The sequence below is a fragment of the Rhipicephalus microplus genome, chromosome 5 (genome assembly GCF_043290135.1).
Source record: "Rhipicephalus microplus isolate Deutch F79 chromosome 5, USDA_Rmic, whole genome shotgun sequence".
NCBI classification, from domain to species: Eukaryota; Metazoa; Arthropoda; class Arachnida; order Ixodida; family Ixodidae; genus Rhipicephalus; species Rhipicephalus microplus.
The window spans coordinates 63,721,356-63,742,353 of NC_134704.1; the positions used below are offsets into that span (position 1 = coordinate 63,721,356).

Genomic DNA, 20,998 nt, shown 5'->3' on the forward strand with positions numbered 1-20,998 from the left:
AGGTGTCGTTCGGCTCAGTAGAATGCCTTGATAACCGCGCATCCAGGCACCCTGGGGCGCAGAACAAAAAAAGAACGAAATCTGTTTGTAATTTTTATTTAGAAATAGCGCCCAGTCATCTGGCATTTCTAACCATGTTTGTCATTAAGCCACATTCATGCACGTTTTAATACTCGGGGACAAATTTCTGTGGCAATGAAGGAAAGGCTACGGAGTCAAAGTAGGCGTGTGCCACTGCTGTAGAAAATGCGCCCTTGTTTCCCGCGTGAAGATAATAAAAAATAGCAACATTATTTTCCACTGGATGCCGTTTATAAAGAGACGCTGCACGCACCGAGGAGATAATCATATGTGTTGTTGCTTTCCGAAGAGTCGCTGGGCGTTTTTGCGCGTCTGAAAACATCGCACGTTTTACGCGCACATCACAGACAAAATGGCGTCTTCGTCTTTAGGTAAGCACGCGTCACCCTCCAGCTGTTCTAACAACTCGCCGAAGGAAAGCTTGTATCGAATTTCACTCACCGATAGCTGTGCAAGCAGACGTATCAAATCGTGGGCATGTGGGATTACCAGAACACGGCCGTCATTCGAAACGCGAGCCGAACCGGACTACTTCGCGGAGAAGTACAGGAGCAGTAGCTCCGCCACAGACAGGTGTGCCCAAGTATAGACGGGGTGATAGCCACCGTGACAGTTTCTGGAGGCAGATAAACCTTCCAGTCAACACTCTTTTGTTCTCAGCTACCTAATGAAACGTTCGCTGACAGCATTTTTTGATCGCTCCATAGCGCCTTGAAAGTCATGTGATAATAGGGAGTCATATCGCTGCACCGCTTGTCTCTTAACCTATAAAAGCAGCAGGGTGGCTTCCACCATCTTCAGTATGGGCCGCCAGCCGTGTTCTCTCTGTCGCCGAACAACGTATACCTTCAGCTTCGCCTACAAGATAAGTCGTTCTTTGACCGTCGAGTATTCTAAATAGCGAGCCCTACGAACAGTTCTTTCGTGTTCCTGGCTGAGTCACTTTAGCGAACGCAAATCTAACGTTCTATCGTAACTTTGGCAGGCTTCCCGTCAGATCTGTTCTTTGGGTTAGAAGAAATATCTACGACTTGGGCGACAAACCTTACAACCCTGGATACCTTCGCACTCACCATGTCATCTACGTAGCCACGACTGCTGCAGGTAATGACCGAGAAAAGAAAGACTGCACGTTGCCCAACGCGTGGCCACCATCGACTGCTGAGTGGAAACAACCCATCCACCTTCTTTCTGCAATAAGTGACCGCTGCCGCTCGAAGCTCGAAATCAACCCGTGGATAAAGAACATAACTTCTAGCAATATATAGACAAGTTTGGCCATTCTTCACGTTGTGTTCCCAATGGCGAACTGGCAATGCACGCTGCAAGGACCTAGCTGCTAAACGGAGAAGCATACGCGAGCATCGTGAAACTACAGTCGTCGATTTCTTGGTCTCGGCAAGCGGACAGTGTTCTCGTTGCTTATCATTAACGACGCGAATCTTACGTGCGTCCTTGCAGGTTGGTGCTTCATCTTTTTTTCTCTTGTTTATATCCCAAGTGCTTTTGCCACTCTTGTTGGCGTTGGTGTCTAATCAACAATTTTCAATGTTCTTGCCTTGTGCCATTGGTATGCTGTGATTGTAGTGAGCGTGTTCGCGTTTGGAAGCGTTATCGTGTAGGCAACAGGATTAAACACGACTCAGATTCTGGCTGGAACTACATTTGTTTTGTGAATGTGTAGTGCAAGTATGCAATCCACCAAATTATGTGCCGGGGCAAACACAGGGACAGTGCGCAGATGTGAAATATTCGTAAACCCTTCCCCTGTAGAAAAAAAAATGGCCGGGGAAATACATTTCAGTCTAAGCGTCCCCCTAAATCTAAGCAGACGGGCATTAAGAATTGTCGCCCCCATCGAAAATGCGAACGGGATACAATCCCGCGACGTGTGGGTCATTAGTCGAGCGCCATAATTACTAGACCACCGTGGCTGATGATCGGGAAAAGTGAAGCTTGTCGTGTGTGCCCACGTAACGAACTTTCGTCGTAGTTTTTTTTTTTACCATTTTTTTCTACGTCTCGTCGTGTGCGTTGTGCCTCGGCATTGCGCTCTTGCACCTCGGGACTTTACGGTTTGTCCCTGGCGTTTACCTTGAGGGCTCCTGAAGCCGAAGCAAGAGTCCCCACGTCGACGGCGAGCCCTTTCCAAGGCGAGTTCCCGGCGCCGCTGCTCAAGCGCACGTAGATTGTTCCTCGGTGAAATGCTCCACACGCGGCGTTCAACGTCTGGTCTCGGATACTGATCTGAGGGCGAGGCAATCCGCCTGGAGCGCACGCAAGCCGCCTTTCTTTTCATTTCACTAGTCGCCTGAGACGCATCGAACAGTCCCGAGTCATCACGCGCGTGCCGCTGCCTGCGCAGCGGGAATCATACCGAACGGATCTTTCTACATACGCAGCTACTGTCCGCATATCCTGTGCTGATATGATTCACACCAGTCTTCGCGTGACGTAAACGTGGACACTGGCTAGATCTAGCAAGCTTCACGTGAAAATCAACGCATAAACTCTAAGGGAAGTTGTCTGAGGCATCACTCAGATCATCCTTCCTTAGAACGTTGTTCTCGGATGGTATTGGCATGTCGACTTCTTTTTCGTGATCGTCTGGCATTACCCCGCGGCAGGAACATCCCGCTTCTATCGAAACGCGTGTTGGGCTTCGAACTGTTGCAAAGTGGGAATTTTTCTGTTCTGTACAACCATCTGTGTAGGTTTAAAATGATTTCATGTAGAGGGCTTTATTTACAATACTGTAAAACTCGACAACCGTCATAAACAAGAACTAGCACCCAAGCACTCCGTACAGATGGTTAGCAAGCGAAGCTAAAATGTGCTGTCATAGGCGGTTGCATACGCCGAAGCCAAAGTACCACTCAAGACACCCTCGCCGAAAGCAGGCCCCGGCTAAAACGTTTCCACCATTGCCAAGTTCACACTACTCTATCCACAATGCCATTTCCTCAGCTCGCCGTTGTCGCTTGCATTCGGCTCTGGGAGCTACTGTATTCTCGGCGCGCAGTTGCTGCTTGTGCTTCGCCGCCCAGGCCTGTTCTTGTGCTCGGACTGCTGCATCTGCCCGGCGAACATGAATTCTCTTACGGATCAGCTGTAGGCCCTGTTTTGGGAAAGTTGTATGCTGTTCGGGCATTCGCATGTTGAACCTCTCTGCGACGCCGAACCCTTCCCGCTCCCGTGGGCCCATCGCGCCATGTTTGTTTACGGATCCCTCCTGGGCGCGCGCGGACAGGGCAGGGTTGACTTACTTCCTTTCTGCACCTTCTATTTTTCCCGTCTCTTCTGCATTCATTTCTCTCCCACTGGTGCTCATCCCCGTACATGACTGTTGAGTTGACCTCCGCTGAGACAGTCGCGGCGCTAGGGTTAAACGCCAACTCCGACAATTTTTCGGGGTCAATGAATGTCAATGAAATTAGTTGGGTACGTTCCTTTGCACATTTCCGTCATTAGTACCAAATTACAGGCTTGAGACATGCTCTGATTGTTTGCAAGTGAATTTTAAAAATTGACTCGAAAAGCTCACCATGCTTGCCAGAATTATTGGCAACACTGTGTGATCATGTTAGGCATGTCAACTGAAGTGGTGCAGCCGATGGCAGTGCAACTTCGACTGCTGCAGCATTTATTATGCTGGCCACAGTCAATTATGCTCGTCATACAGTCATGTTATGGCATACCAAATTTCGTATCGATACGATAAATGGAACGACCAGGAGAGCCAAAAGTCGTAGATAGATAGATAGATAGATAGATAGATAGATAGATAGATAGATAGATAGATTGTCCGTAAAATGATACGCACACATACGCATCTGCCCACTTTGCTGACGCTGTGATTGATGACAATGGCCTATTGTCTGAGCACATTGTAATGAAATTACCATTAATGCACTCACTATTACTGGAACAACGGGGCGGGTCAGCACACATCTGTTAACAGGCGAGTGTTGAAGGATACTTATATATTGCATTTTTCCTTAAACACAGGCTACAAGCATTTCGGCTCACGCATACGATATCATACACTTTGAGATGAAGTTGTGTAGTTTACGGACGCAGTTTACAGTTGATGTTTACGCCATTGCCTTGCCTGTTGTCTGGACTTCTTGCTTTTGTTTTCGGAAAAACTAAGATTTCCTAAATATATTAGAGTGAAATCTGGTATGTTCCATCATAAGATGCAAATCACTGACATCACCTCGCTCGTGGAAAGTTCGACTTGCGAGTAAAACCTTGCGAAGGGTGTAGAGAAGAGTGAAGCGTAGGTGGGGTGGGGGCGTCGCTGGGGCATAGTTCGAGAACATTCGAAGGGAGTAGTTGCTCGCGTGCTATGTTGACAGACACAGGCAGATAGCCCCCCCCCCCCCCCCTTATTTTTTTTTTGTAGGCGCTGTGCTCTCGGCGCTTTGATTTGAAGCAACAGAACAAGAAATTACGTCGACCCTGTAGCGGCCGTATCTCCTTATGCCAGCGTTTCGTATACACTTGCACGACACCGGGTCCTAAAAAAGATGCTAGTTTTCCGTGTTAACTCCAATGTGTTCATTGTTCCGCTTTTGTGTCGAAACTGTCGCTTTTGTTACTACGCTTATTCCTGTAATTATAACAAATACAGAATAACATTGTGGTATTACATTTAGCTTTAACACGTGGAAAAACTTGATTCTTCTTCATGGGCGGCTGCGTTTATGAAAGCGATGGATTGATTGATATGTGGAATTTAACGTCCCAAAACCACATGATTATAAGAGACGCCGTAGTGGAGGGCTTTGGTGAAATTTCCAAAGCCCTCCACTACGGCGTCTCTTATAAGGGGTCCAAGAAAGAGGTCCAAGAACCGTACCCACAGGGTACGGTTCTTGGACCCCTTTTGTTTTTAATTTTTATCAATGATATTGTGAATGAAATTCCTGTAAAAATCAAGTTGTATGCAGATGATTGTGTCATATATTCTGAAATATCCAATGTAACCGATCAAATCATTCTGAATAGTGCCTTTAATAACATTGTGAAGTGGTGTGATTTATGGCAGATGTCAATTAACTTCGATAAGACAGTATTTATACGAATAACCCACAAGAAAAAACCCCTACTATTTAATTATTCTACCGCAAGTTTCACCCTTTCTGAGGTAACTAACATTAAGTTTCTTCGCCTTTGGATTACCAATGACCTTAGCTGAACTAAACATATTGACTCTGTAATTACAAACGCTAACCGAAAACTATTCTTCCTTCGAAGAGCTCTAAAACATTCTAATTCCGCGGTGCGTACTCTAGCGTACAGGACTATCATTCGCCCAGTGTTAGAATATGGAGTGATTGTTTGGGACCCCTTCACTAAAGCTAACATAACTAAATTGGAAAACGTGCAGAAAAAGGCAGTCCGCTTTATCTTTAATAGCTTTGGACGCACCTCTATAACGGAACTCCTACATCGTGCCAATGAGCCTTCAGTTACCGAAAGAAATCGTTTAATACGACTACAATTTCTTTACCAAATAATTAAAGGGCATTACAAGCTTGACGTTTCCAATATCATTTCCTTTTCTTCTGGGTACGCCACCCGCCAAAGGCATCAACTTACAATAACCCCTTTCCGGTCCCGAAATAACTGCTTCAAATATTCCTTTTTTCCTCGTACAGTAACTCAGTGGAATGGACTTACTAATAACCAAGTGATGGAGCCGTCCTTAAAGTTGTTTGCAGCAAATTTGACTTGATTGTTCAAATCATGCCGTTCTATTTTTCGTTTGTTTGTTTGGTTTATGCATTCTTGAGTGCCAACATTGTGAAAATTATGTCTGTAACCACCCTGCTAAAATCTCTGTAATAGGGATTGCAGTATGAATAAATAAAAAATAAATAAATAATACTGTTTCGCGTGTAAGGCATGAGCTTCGACCTTTCATTGGGAATACAATATACTATAAGCTACGTCCCCAAATTTCTTCCTACAAAGATATTTTGGACCGTTACCTGTTTGGCTACTCCATTTCGTACATGTTAACGCTGTTTCTACGCTAAACTATGTATTTTGTGACGCAGGCGATGGGCGACGACTTCGACGGACAAGCGCAGATCACGGACGACTCCGGCACAAAAGCGAAGGCGATGAACGTGTCGAATGGGTTAACGCAAGTAAATAGAGACTTTGCGGGAAAAATACAAATGCAGGAAGATTCAGACAGACAAGAGCAGGTGACGAAAGACTCTGCCAGGCAAGCTGAATACCCGGAAGACACCGTCGGACAAACATTTTCTTCGGCGGATCGCAGTTCGTTCTCTGGAGTTGGCGAACCTTTCCCGTTTTGGCGCCACATTCCTCCACCAACAATGTGCTTCCCACAAAGACTAGTGCCTTATGGCTACTACGGCTGCCTATCATCCACAACTCAGCCCCCACCACCACCACCACTACATGGCGTTTTCCCAACGCTATGGAATGGGACCCATCGCGGAATTTGGCCAGTGCATACTTCGCAAGTCGTCGTAGGAGTTCCGCCTCACCCTCCCCCGGTGGTAGACCCACCCCACGTGGTAGACAGTTCACCGAAGCCCAGCGTTAGCTCATGCACCGCCGAGAGTCATGACGCCGCGCCGATGGACATATCACCAAGTGAAAGTCCGTTAACAGACTCGACGATTGCACCTGCAGAGCGTGAGTCGGTAACATCGACCGAGACTGCTACGAGTACAACGGGCGAAACCGCTGAAGTCGGCAGTACTCATTCAGTGAAAACTGTTTGCCTCGACAACGGCATGCAGATGCCCCGTGCCCTGAAGCCGGTTAAGTATCTGCACGCCGGCGATCCGCGCACAGCTGTGTCGTCCGTGCTGTCGCTGCTCAAAAGGTGCAGGTCTTGCGCTAAGAAAAAGGCGCGAGCCAAACGTAAAGGCGTTGCTTACATTGAGGAAGAGTGCCCATGTGCTCAAAGAATAATCGCACCCAGAAGAGACAAGTGTGAAGAGAATGCAAGTGCCACGAAAACAAAAACAAGCCTCGAAGAACTTGTACTACAAAGCACCAGTTTAATGTCAACAGTATTGCGTCAACCACACGAGGAAAGCTACGCCGATGAGCCTATGGGCAGCAGTGAACCTCGCGAACCCAGCCTTGCATCTACAAAGTTGACAAGTGCCGACGATTGCGCTTCGGTATCTGCTGCCAATCTTACTAAGGAGTCTCTGGGCACTTTCAACGCAGAGAAAAAGTTTGGGTCCGGTGAATCGGAAACGTACTCGATCCCGGTTATCGAGGGTCGAAGACCAACACAGGATTCCTGGCACCGTCAGAGAAGAGAATCGCGTTACTCCAACATTGTCATCGACAGTGGGCCTAACAGTGGCGAAGCGTTTCCAAACTATTCGCAGAACGACACTCCAGTAGAGTACCTGGTGAACCGTTTTATCGAAGAAATTCGAGCTGCGAGTGAACAAAAGCTTTGTGCTGGCGATTCTCGACCGAAGGAGAAAATATCTGGTGAGTACGTGGCAGGTTCGACGGTTGAGGATTGTTATATAACTGAGATAGAAATTGCGATGGACCCTTTCTTCGGCGCCTGTGTAGAACGTTCAGAAGGACCACTCGTCCTTCAGTCTGAACTAGAGAAAGAGGATGAAGGTTGGTTGTGGACCTTCGAGTGACGCGCGGTGCAGCGCCATGTTGTGTCATATAATACTTTTGGGTCGTGTGTTTCACTGTCGAAACCAGCTACTTTTTTTTAGTGACTATGCTCCCCTGTTTTGTGCACAACTAGTGGTCGCGGTAGTGCCGTGGTGGTGCTAACCGCCATGTCATGGTCCACATCAATAGAGTGCCGGACACCTTTACTTTAGCATGCATGTTTGTTAACACTTTCCATTGTATGTGTTCTGGAATGTTATCATGGCGTTTTTTTTTTGACGCTTCACACTGTACTTGTTTTTAAGGTGGGATCCTGGTCACAAATATTTGTTCCGTTTTTGACATGCAGTATATCTGAATTGATGTTACAGAGATACTACAGTAATCATGGTGCTTTAGTATTCAAATTGATTTTGCTGCGTAAACTGCAAAAATGAGATGGCGCCAGGTGTCACACCACGTGAATTGCGTTAGGACTGCGTGGTTGAAAGCTGTCTATTCACTATGAGGTGACCGGCCATAAGTTATCATCAACAAAGTCAACTGTCTGAAGGGTGTGACTATCTATGTTAGTTAGAGTACTCCAATGATATATAATTGAAGAACTCTGACGTATGTGCACATAATTGTAATTACTTACAGACACCACGTGAATCTTGTGATTGCAAAGCAAGGGTGAAATCGCAACTATTTTTATTGAATTCTAAAGTGACTGCTTTCTATAACTGTTCCACTGAGTTATGCACTGGAACAAACGAGCGAAATGAGATACTAGAATTGTACAAAAAAAAAGCCCTGGCATGGTAGAAACCCCACCGGTAATACTATGTTACTCATTTACACAATGTTTGAAGTAGTAGCTCACGCTAGTACTACAACTGCAACATATCAAGGAAGCAAGTACAGGAAGCGTCATACATCTCTCAAATTTCTCGAACCTTTGATGAAAGAGTGCGAAATGGCTAGAGCATGCTAATCTAGTTTCAACAATGCTAGTTCGTCGCATACCGCCATTTTGTTCTAAAACAAGTGAAACGCTTTATCATATCAAAATTATAGGGCTCCATTTCGGTTTGATTGAAAACGTAAATGCTTTTGAGAAATCTTCAAGCTGATTTTAAAGTGTTGCTGAGTTACATTGTAATTTTCTTGGAAACGTTCTTTGGGGCTACTTCTTTAAGTGGACGTTCAAAATTATATAAGTTTTGCTACCCGTGTTGCGAAATTGCAGAGGTTGCACTGTGTTAAACCAATGATGCCAAGTGTTAGCTCGGTTTGCTTGACTTGGCTAAAAGACAACCGATTTTTTAGCAGCAGCCATCGTACCTACGATTGCACCACAACACACGCTGCTCATTGCCCTCGGTGCTCTCGGAGCGAACGCACGGTCGACTTGGTAGGAAGCACCATGGTAAGGAGACTGGTAAGTGGTTCTTGAGAAAAAAAAGGGGGCGCCTATCTGTTTGTCTAATCGGTGGCACGGCGCAGTGCCTTCTAGGAGTGGGAGAAGGGGATGGGAAGGATGGCAGAAAGGTATAATGACGACGTACCACTCGCTGCACACGAGCTAAGAAAGAGGAGAGAAGAAATAAGAATGATGGGGGATGCGTACGGTCGAAGAAATTCGAGGACGGCGCACCGATCGGCGAAAGCTGCATGGCGTCGGGGGATCACGGATGGCGGGCCGACCAGCGAGAGCTGCGCTGACGAAAGAGATCACAGACGACAAAACTGTTCGGCACGGAATCCACCAAGCACATAGTTATTATGCCGATGTCACCAAGCGAGTCCAAAAAGACATGACCGGCCACTTAGAACTTGGTAGAGTACTCCGATGTCCTCGCCCTTCTTGGAACAGAGCACTTCGTGAACTTGGATGCTGCCAGCGCCTCTGGCAGTCGCAGGCGGTGGTAGTGGCAGCGCGACTGGCGTACCTGGAGCCACTGTTTTTTGTGAACGTGACGCGCTGGCGTTGCGCTGTAACTGTATAGCTCGCCATGTGTGCTTGTGAAGACAACCGTGGTACATGCAAGGACGTTATGACTTTTTTTTTGAAGGGCGCATTCACGGAAACGGACGTTTTCTGGGTTTGTACTTATACGAGCAGATATTTCACTCTCAAATGTTCTTGCTATCTATATGGTACCGGATGTGGCCAGCTTAACTGGTCTACTCACGGACAGCACTGCGACTCTACGAGAAAGTATATTTCACTTTTTCATCACTACTTGACCGCATTGTAGCAAAAGAACAGTAATAACAGCAATATGAGAATATGATGAAAAAGCCGCTGCCCACAATCCTACGTAGTCGCGACGGTCATTGCTTATAACTACAGATTGGAGACGTAGACGTCCACGTATAATTGACAGCTACACAGTATATCTGTACAACTGCACATGTGTATACGTCATACGGGGGTGGAATGCAAGCCTCGGCGCCGTCGTAGAATTCACATTTTTGCTGCAAGGATGATCAGCAATGGATACGGCAATACATTAGAATGTCCCACGACGAAGGAGACGTAGCTTGAAACATCAAGCGTGCCGCTAAAGCACAAAGGGTGCACAAAAAAACACACACTGTACGGGTGTGAACCTTGCACTAAGCTCGACACTTGCAGCGGGCTACTCAAACACACAGATGGACGCTCGAAAAGAATGCGAGGGCATACTAACCCAACGTAACAACTGAACTATAAATAATTGTTATTTTGAGTTTTAGGGGTCGTGCATGTTTCTTTTTTCAACTGCTGAGCGTGGAGCGACTCCTCCGAGTCTCCTGCCGCGTGGTGCACAGTAAAATTTTTTACACTCAAACGGGTGTAAAAAGGGTGCTTTTACGAGAAAGCACCCTTTGCAACACCCTTTAGCACCCATAAATGGTCGATTGAAAAAAAAGCACCCATTTGTTTAGGTACTTGCCTCGATAGCACCCTAAAATAGGTTCTAAGGGTGCTTTTGTGCCTGAGAAGGGTGTAGGTGACGATTCATCAGATGGAATATGCAGCATAAGAAGAACACATAATTATAATATTTGGGATTTTACGTCTCAAAAACCTCGATATGATTATGAGGGTCGTCGTAGTGGAAAGCTCTAGAGATTTTGACCATTTGGTGTTCTTTATTGGGCGCTGATATCGCACAGTGCACAGGCTTCTACCTTTTCGCCTCCATCTGAATTTGACTGCCACGGCCGGCATCGAACCCGCGACCTTCGGATTGGCGGCCGAGCAGCGTAGCTACTGCACGAATATGTGGACCTTGCGTTAAATGACGGCCTAGACTTAGAATGTGTGAAGGTGCTCTCCGAATACAGCAGAATGCCAGCAGAAGCAAATCGCGTTTCATCTATAATGGCAATTAACTGCAATCCACGTTACGAAAGCTCACCTTAGCGTTGGCTAAGCTACATGTTTGCTGTGGATTATATACAGGCACATAGTGTTCGCCCGAGTATGGGTGTGTGTGCGTGAGCCTGCGCATGTGTTCGCGTGTAAGCGCGATTGTGTGTACACCCGTGCATGTGTGCGTGCGCGTGTATGTGCGAGTCCGTGCTTGTGTTAAGCGTGCCTGTGCACATGTGTACGCCCATGCATGCGTGCGTTTACGGTCACGTGTGTGAGTTGCCGTATGTGTGTATACGTGTATGTGTGTGCGCCTGTGAATAAGTATGCGTGTGTATCAGCCCGTGCGCCTCAAATTTCGTGTGTGTGTGCGGGGGGGGGCACTGCTTCTTAGTGTTTAAGGTCCCATACCTGTTCAGACTGGGAGTCTATATGGGAGGGGGCTTAAGAAATGGCGGTGGTGAACGCACTGTACACGGACTATTCAGTACATGGAAAACAGCTGCACATTTTCGTACTTCATCATTGCTTACGAACTTGCTGTGGTAGCTGATTAGGTCCGCTGAGGCGCTTTTACGCTCGAAAACGTGGGTTATGACCAATTCACATGGAAAGCTGTCACTGCACTTATGCACAACCATCGTTTATATTAACAACGTTTAACAAGAACGTGCCCTGCCTTTGCTACAGGTGCTTAGCTAGCTTATTGGGCAACCATATGGAATTGTGTGTTGATGTTGTGGTCAGCAAAAAGTTTTTTTATAACAACCTCGGCACGTTTAGTGGTGCGTGACAAGCCTTCTAAACATCCGCAACTGTGGATTAATTTGTTCCAGCTTCGACTACGCATTCAGTGTTTGCGGCACCGTACGCGGAATTGCCAGACACAGACAATGCGAAAAGAAATTCCTCTGGAAAAAGGTGTAGCGATGCTCTCCCGCTAATGCCACCGAGGACGAAATAATTATTGTTTCTGGCCATTCCATGGTGCACTTTGTTTTCCGCAAGTTTTGCTTCACTATTTTTCGCCCACTGCAATCGCATTCCGTCAAAATACTCAAAGAACCCGAGGCTGGTAAATAACCTGTGTCGCTGTGTGACTGGCTGGAAGGAGAGTTGCCATTTACAAGGAGTCATTCCGCGTCGAACGGCCGTCCGCCGTATGCGCCATAGCGTTTGCCTTTCGGCGCCGTCTTGGCGGGTTTCCCGCTCCTCCCCCCCCCCCCGTTCACCCCGGCCAGCGTTGCTCCCACAACGGCGGCGTAGATAAGCGAATAGTTGCGTCACCGAACAACTGCGTCGACAGCTGCGGCGCCGCCGCCAGTGCCTCCTCCTTCTCTCTCTCAACGTTGCTCTCTCTGTCTCATCGTCTTTCCAATGCGTTGCGTTGGTCTGGGGTCTTGGTCGCTGTGTGTGTTCTAGCGAACAGGCGCATATTCAATGGTGGTCACGCATGACACCGTGTTCGAAGTGACGCTCAGATTAAGGAATATTCATGGAGCGGCGGACACGGACAACGTGGGCTTGTTAACGGTGAGTGTACTGTTTTCGTAGGTAGTAATCATACAGCGCTAGCTGGGCGCCTGCAGCAGCTCTGCCGAAGTAGGCTGCCAGCCATTTACAACAGCATGCGTTCGCGGGCCTGTTGCAGATGCCCGATTAAACGTGTGACTTAACGAGTTCACGCTGCTATGCGCGATGTTGTGTAAGTGCCCGCATCACTCATACAGTGAGTGATGTGATCACTTAACAAGGGCGGGATTAGTTGCTGATCGCACATTTTCTCTACGCTGCACAAAGTGATCGATATTGTTTTAAGATGTGCTTTGGGCTACATCGTAATAACATTTCTATTAATACTCAAATGTGCAACGTGCTTCTGTAGGTGTAAGTTTAAAAAAAGAAAGAAAAAGAAAAAAATTATGTACAGAGGCGCACTGTACGAAATGGCTTTTTTTTTGCTTAAAGATGGTAAAGTTGGAGGTGCTGATATGCCGCGATGCTCCCAGCACGTGCGCCTCGGTTTTTTAAGCTATTTAGGACAAGTGTCACCAGCAACAGGGAAAGATCTAGCAGACTTCCAAAGGCGCGTTGTTGTGGCCATCGCCGTGCGTTGTTTTCCCTCGTTTCTGTTTGCTGTTTTCGTGCTTTGCCTTCATCTGCGATAACGTTCGGCGTTATAACAGAATCGAGAGAGTATACGTGACTGTGGGAGCTATGTGCGGTAGCTCTAGCATAAGCCATGGCTGCTGTAACGTAGACGGCATCCGCGCGCGTTGGTGTCGTTCGAGCGCTCCTACTTGCTTGATTGTGTTTAACTGAGTATTTAGGCACGGGTTACGTTTGTGAATCCCGTGGTCAATAATCGCTAATAGCGTGCCCCTGATTGCAATCAGAGGATGGGCTTGGTTGTCGAAATATGCCAGACACTTTTTCTGAAAGCAAGCTTTGAAAAAAAGTTTTTAAAGAAATACTTTCATACGTGCTAGGCAGTGCCTATTGCAGGCCCGCAACTCTTTAAAAACTGGACGAGCTATCACAACTTTTATCAAATTACAATGAATTAGGATGATTGAAATATAGATGACGAATTTCTGTGCTAGATTAGGTGCACAAAACACATGTTCGCAGCCCTACGTCTAGAAAGCAGGCACATAGGAAGCACAGCGTCAAATTTGGATTAGATTCCATTGACGGAGCGTCTTGTGAGGATAGAAAGAACGAGAAAATTGTTCGGTTTTGATGCCCTTATAGAGGCAGTCAGAATTGCACTGATTGGTGAATTGTAACAATTCCTCAGATTGCTAGAGGCGTGATTAAAATCAGTAAATCTTTTACTTTTTTTTGCAGACCTCTTCGCTAGTGCCACGCCCAAGATCATTTGTTTCATGTAAAAGAGAAAGCAGAGATGTCTTCACTGTTTGTCATGAAGAGGTAAGTTTCTTGTTTGTTTTGATTAATGCTACATGTTCTAAACATTGTACTTTAAGAATTTTTTTTCACACTGGCTCACTACCCTAGAAGGAATTTGATTCTTAGGTGAGTTCAGGCTTTCGTAAGTGCCATTTTTGAGCTGTAGTCTTACACTTCACCTTATTTCGGGAATTTGCTGTATGCTGGAAAACTCTTATCTTTATCATACGAAATTATTGGAATGTATGGGTTGTATGCTTCGAGTTCAGTGTAATGTCAATTACATGCCATTTCGAAGGATACACACTACACATTCTTTATATATGGTGCTCCCAGAACAGCACGAACATCCTTTTATGAGAAGTCATATTTGCTCTTAATACAGGATGAGAGGGTGCCACTGACGTCCTGCGTAGTCTAGCTCAGCCCCAGCCTAGAGCAAGCCTACTTCCTAAAGGTCCACATGGATAACCGAAAAATCTTCCGTGTCAGTAATGACGAAGAAGGAGTGACAGCACTGATGAGTTGATTTTTTTTTTATTTTCAACATTGTCGACGGCCGCAAGGCCTTTAACAACCACCGTGATTAAGCGGCTTTTTCTCGGCGTGAGTTTGGAGTTTATCAAAGAAGTTGTTCAGGCAGTACGACGCTGAAAATTTTAGTGTTACAATGTCTGAACAACTTTTTCTAGTGTGGTCATGGTAGATGAACAAATATTGTTATTTGTGTAAGTTATGTTGCTTAAATATAGCTGGACCATTCCATGCCAAACATCCCAGCCACTTTGGCGACCATATGAATTGTATTTGAAAAAAAAATGTGCTGACTTACTGCGTTGAAAACAGTGAACTGCTAGAATATTTCAGCGAGAAAAAACGTTTTGTTCTTGTGGCTGGCTTATAACTTCCTGGCATAATGCCGTCTGTGTGCTGTTTGTGGAAAATTTTGTTTTAAAACTACCGCTTATTTTTTCTAAAGCAAAGTCGGTCTACCTGTTAAGTAAATGTGTTTCTGTAAGGTATTTGAAGCTCTATAATAATAGTGCAATTTTTTTGCCACATTCGCTTCCAAGAATAAAGCCAAAATGTGTTATGTTTGCATTTTTTATTGCAATATTGCACTTTGTATGAATATCTGAGCAGTGAATACTTACTCCACAGAAGGTATATTTTGAGGAAAAAATGTTTTTAGACCTCTCAAGCTGCTGAAATATACGAGAAAATATCACGAATTTCACGAAATCGTGATTTTTGTCCGTATTGAGATGCAATTTGCTCCATGTGGTGATACAATCAAAAATCATCATTATACCTAAATTGTAAGAAAATGAAATTCTTTCTGTAATAAAATCCTATAGCAAAAAGGACAGGAAAGAGCGCTGTCAACTGAATTTTATTGAAGGTGCTATGAGCGTTTTTATACTGAGCACAAGACCAGGGCTCATCTGCAACAACACATGTGTCACCATGACAAAATAATTTTAACCGAGAAAAGAATACTCTTTTTCGGAAAAGATAAGTGAAGGTGTACAGATGCATTGATCCTTGGCCTTCCTGATAAAGAGTTCTAAAATCTCTCATTTTTTCCGCTTGCTTTTTTTTTTCAAAAACCGTGTTTTATGAAACCTAGGACTACACTTGCATTCTTTACGGTGTCCGGCCATGAGACTACTAAAGCCCTTCTTAACATTTAAAGCATGCTGTCTTGCTTGATCATTGAAGCATTGCCCAGTTTGTCCTATGTTTACTTTTCCACGTGTTAGCGGTATCTCATACACATTATATTGGCATTCAGTAAACCTATTCTAGTGACGAATTGTGCAAGATTGACTATTCCTGTTGCTGTAAGTACATGCACTTTTGAAAGCTTGCAAGGGGTGGAAAACAACAATGTCATATCTGCTGGCTCTTTTTCTAAAATTGTGAGACACCTTATGTACGTAGTACCGTGTGACATGCAAAGGTGATTGGTCATTCTCTTTTTCTTTTGGTCCTGTTTCCTTTAACTTTACTTTCTGCAGGAGGGTTTCGCAAACAAGTGTGATGATGCTGTTGGGGTATTGGCTGGTGCTATCAGCCCAGGAGTGCTAAGAATGTTCTGCATTTTGATAGTGGGCATTCAAAATTAGTAGAAAGAGGGATTGATACCACGTGTATTCAGGCCACCCTTCAGAAGTCATGTTAGCACAAGGGTGAGGTCAGGCTTAAAAACTAGATTAAAAGACTAAAAGATGCTGGGCATCCCAACAGAATCATCACACCCGTTTGCAAAACCCTCCTGCAGAAAGTAAAGTTAAAGAAGACAGGACCAACAAAAAACAATGACCAAAACCTTTGCATGTTATACCACATCACGTGTCTCACAATTAAAAAAATAGCCAGCAGATATGATATTAGCGTGTTGTTTTCCACACCTTGCAAGCTTTCAAAAGTGTGTGTACTAAACAGCAACAGGAATAGTCAATCTTGCCCCATTCGTCATGAGAATAGGTTTACTTAATGCCAATTTAACGTTTGTAGAAGTATATTTCATCAGGTAAAACAATGATCAGTGCATCACTACACGTTCACTTATCCTTTCCGAGAGGAAGTATTCTTTTCACAGTTAAGATTATTTTTTAGTGCTCACACGTGTCGTCGCGCATGAACACGGTTCTTGTACTGCGCATAAAAGCGCTCGTAGCACATTCAATAAATTCAGTTGACAGTCGGTGCTCTTTCCTGTCCTTTCTGTCTCTTCCTAAAGTTGTCGCGCTGTGACTAGCACAGAACCACGATGAACCAACTCTCCCATATTAAGCTCTTGTTACGTAACACGTAGACCGAGTTTCGTATGGAAAGAAGGAGCGGTGCTTTTAAAATTAAGTTTTTCACATACAACACCTAGACGGCATTCCAGGAAGTTCAGAAGGCAGCCACGTGACCAAATATTTTTCCTCTCCTAATTATTCCAGAAGTTCACTATTTTCAATACAGCACGAGTTTTTCGAATACATTTGAGATGGTTGCCAAAATGGCTGGGACATTTGGCATAAAGTGACCCAGCTGTGTCATTAGCCATAATTATGCATTACCTCTTTTGTTTTTTGTGTGTCCTGACTCAGTTTTGTGTTCGTTTTTAGCTTATTGTGTTTCTGATCATTGTATTGGTTTCTTAAGTATTCGCTAAAGTTATATGTGCGAAACCCGTATATGTTTGCATGTACATCATTTCTCATAACCAATTGTTATACATCCAGGAATACAAAGCTTAAACCACTGTGATTGTATACATTTGAAAACACTATCCATATATATTTTTGTGCGCATCATTTCTTGGGAGCGATTGTGTACATGAATGCGTATATAGTGAAATCATGGTGATTGTATATATTTGAAAGAATCATAAGTATATATTTGCCTGTATTTCATTCCTATTAACCGATTGTGTACAAGAAGGAGTATTAAACTGGAAACCACTGGGATTGTAGATACTTGAAAGAATTATAGGGATATATTAGCGTGTATTTCAGTTGTAGTCTCTATGTACTCGAAGCAGTATACTAAACTGAAACCAGTGTAATTGTATGTTGCAAAGAATTGTCAATAAAGTGAAACTGAAAAAAAAATATAATAAACATTTGAGGTGTTGCATGTGTAGTGTACGTATACGTAAACGTATATCTGGTGAAAAAGTTGTGTGGCAGAAGAAAAGTTTATGTTTTATTTGCCTATGAAATAAACGCAATATGCAAGGGCAGCAAGATTTCATTTTCTGTAACGCGCATTATGCATATACTGTGAAGTATATATAGATCCAGCACAAGTTCATACACGATTGTACGCGTTTATATTTTTGCCCACACGCAATGAATGGAGCTCGACAGGTGGCGCACCATCGATAATCAGGACCACTTTCTTCAAGTAGTGTGTAATCAGTGCATGCTGATAACTATTAGTGCAGTCTAAAAGAATACTGCCACCCCTGCCATGGGCACTCAACACCCTTGTGCACCCTTCTCGCACCCTCCTCAGAGGGTGCTAAAAAAGTGAAGGACATCGAAGGCACCTTTCCTTAAGGGTGTTTTTGTAACACCCTACAGTTTTTTTACATGTACACCCTATTCTAAGGGTGCGTGGTAAAGCACCCTTTTTGGAAGGTGCTGAATTAACACCCTTAGGGCGTCGTCCACGGGACAAGCTCATTTACACCCTTCTGGGTAAAAATTTTTACTGTGTGGCACTCGATACATTGTGTGGGTATAGAGTGAAATGGCTTTTATTTTATGTGCGGTCCCACATCGCGAGTGGTTTCAGAAAAAAAATGGCTTCGTGGGCGTCTGAAGGACACTTTTCGAAGTGAAAGGAACTCTAGGATCATTGCGGGTGAAAGAAAACATGATAAAGCCCCTGAGGTTTGCGTACCACCCACGGTAAATGGCGCGTATATAAATAGCTCGCCTTTAGTATATATGCTCTCAATTTGGTAACCTATGCAAAGGTGCACATATTCAAATTTTTGTGCACCTGTAACCTAAAAAGTTAACATCAACGTAACCTTTACGTTCGTAACCTTTCAAACGGTTACACAGTTTTTTTGTTATATAGGTTACACGCCTCCATTTAGGAATGTAACCTTTGTAAAGGCGTGCAGCAATCAGAAATGCATGTAGTACTTTTGAAATGTCCTCTACTAGACTGTGCTTCGTGTCTTATCAAGGACACAAAAGACACCTCTCCGAAGCTGTAATGTGACTTGTACACAAATAATAGCCACACAGGCAAACGGCATACAACTCGCCAAAGGAAACCCAGAGGAGTATGGGAAACAGCAACGAGGCGATGTTTTGTGAACCATTTATAATATTTTGATATAATTGACGGATAATTCAGTCTTCATCTATAAGTTTAAGCTCTGCAGAGCATTTACCCTTGAGTATAACGGCCTTGTGGTTCGTAAAAAAAACACCGTTGATGGCTCTTGATTCAGCGGTTGTATAGCTTGAAGTTGGAGAATGCAATGTCAGGGCACGTTTCCCTGGTGGTGGTAGGATAATTGTAATTGTACTAAATGCACCGGAGAGCGTACGGGAGACCTTGTGTTGAAATAGCCAGTCGTCCTTCATGATGTCCACACTCTAAAAAATTTTATACCCTAAAAAGTGTAAAACGGGTGTACGCATTAAAAGCACCTATATGAACACCCTTTTCACGCCCCATTTTTTAAATTTGAGATGTTCGTTTTTGAAACACCCTCAAAACACCTCATTTACACCCTTATATTTGGGGTGTAGTGAACAAGGCTACAAATAATTTATTGATATGTGGGGTTTAACGACCCAAAACCACCATACGATTATGAGAGACGCTGTAGTGGAGAGCGCCGGAAATTTCGACCACCTGGGGTTCTTTAACGTGCACCCAAATCTGAGAAAACGTGCCTACAAGGCTACAAATGCACAGCATTTTCGGGCCGTTTTGCTTATACTGTTAGTATACGTTAACCATCTTGATACCAGCAAGGCTCCCACTACTAGCTGCTTGCGAGTATAGTAATGAATCAAAGCAGAAAGTAATGTGACCGAAACGCAGTTTTCGTCAATAAAGCACGCAAACTACTATAAGATGGAAGATACAATAGGAGCGACGCTTGTTCAATAGAGTAAGGGCCAATTCTCCTGTACCTGTTTGTTTCATCTGTGTCATTCGCGTGATTAGAGAACACTCACAAAACACACTGCTTTGCCTGAACAAAGTAATGTTGCGCACATTCGTGTAGCCATGCACAAAACACTCCCCCCTCCCCCCGTCCCCCATCCATTGGATCGAAGCTTTTAAAGCTGGAGGTAAAACGTCCACCATTTGCAAAAAAAAAAACAACAGCACAGTTGTTTAGCCATAACCACCACGTCAGCAGGCCATCAGGTCCCTTAAAAACGAACATTGACGTCATGTATTTTTAGCAGGCACGTTTTATTTAATTACTGTAACGAACGTTCCTCTTCATGTGTCCTTAAGAGTGTGCCATGAAAATTAGGAAGAGGACACCGACCATAGGGAAAAATGCAGAATACGAACATTTCGGTGACCTTGACGCAGCCTTGCTCAGAATGACGGGAGCCTTGTAGACTAAATTGCGAACAAAGCTCTCCTCAGGGGAGCCGAAACGAATTCTCTAGTTCTCCTCTCTCTCTCTCTCTCCGTTCTTTTTTATGTGAATCCTCGTCTTTTAATTTATGTAACTTCACCAGCAGACGTGCTTCGGTCAAAGCCTTGATTTTGTAGGTAGTTAGAAAACGGCAATGAAATATTCTCAGCCGTGGTCTTGTTCCAAGGACTGCAAGCTAAGTACAAATGTATTGCCGCAACGTGAAGACAGAAGTAGTAATTAACAGGTTGAGAAAGTAGCAGCAGGTCAGTATTTTTATTCACAGCGTGCCAGAGCGTTCCTCTTCTTTCTTGTTGTTGCTTGCTGCATAAAAGCGTGCAGATGCGCGTATACGCTGTCGTCTTCGTCTTCCTAGCAGTACGCTCGTGGCAATATGTTCTCATCGAATAGTGTGACGGCCGATGCATGCAATGTTGCAATGTCTTTACCGAAAAGAAAGTGCTGATAAAATATCGCCTGCGTGACCTTGAATGTGCAGTCCCTAAAGACCCATAGAGCTAAGCGAAAAGCATCAGCTTAGCCTTTTTACCAAAATTAACTACATTAGGTCGGTGAAGGTGCAATAAACATTGCTCCTGAATATTAAAAATGCGCGTTCTGACTAGTAGCTCGTGCTGGCCGCACTGCACCGTCACAAAGTTCAATGCGATTCAGATGCACTGTGAAAGAACGAGTATAACGCAAGAAATCGCTGCGAAAAAAAAAAAAAGCAGCGCCCGCGCTATCAGCAGAGGGCCGGAGCTAGCGTTAAACCGCATCTAGCCGGTCTGAGAGCGCCACAAGGCGCCATCAAGTCCCGTCGCCTAGGCAACCTTGGCTGCCCGCCTTTCCTCCGTGGCTGCCCGGTATTGCTGCGCGCCGGG

At 44.7% G+C, this 20,998-nt stretch overlaps 1 protein-coding gene across 1 annotated transcript; it reads left to right on the top strand.

Annotated features, from left to right (window-relative positions):
- Window positions 1–840: 840 nt before the first annotated feature.
- On the top strand, window positions 841–8,453 carry LOC142817807 (uncharacterized). Its single transcript, XM_075895607.1, has 2 exons — window positions 841–1,542; window positions 6,150–8,453. The coding sequence occupies exon 2, from the start codon at window positions 6,153–6,155 to the stop codon at window positions 7,746–7,748; it is 1,596 nt and encodes a 531-aa protein (XP_075751722.1). The 5' UTR covers window positions 841–1,542; window positions 6,150–6,152; the 3' UTR covers window positions 7,749–8,453.
- Window positions 8,454–20,998: the final 12,545 nt, after the last annotated feature.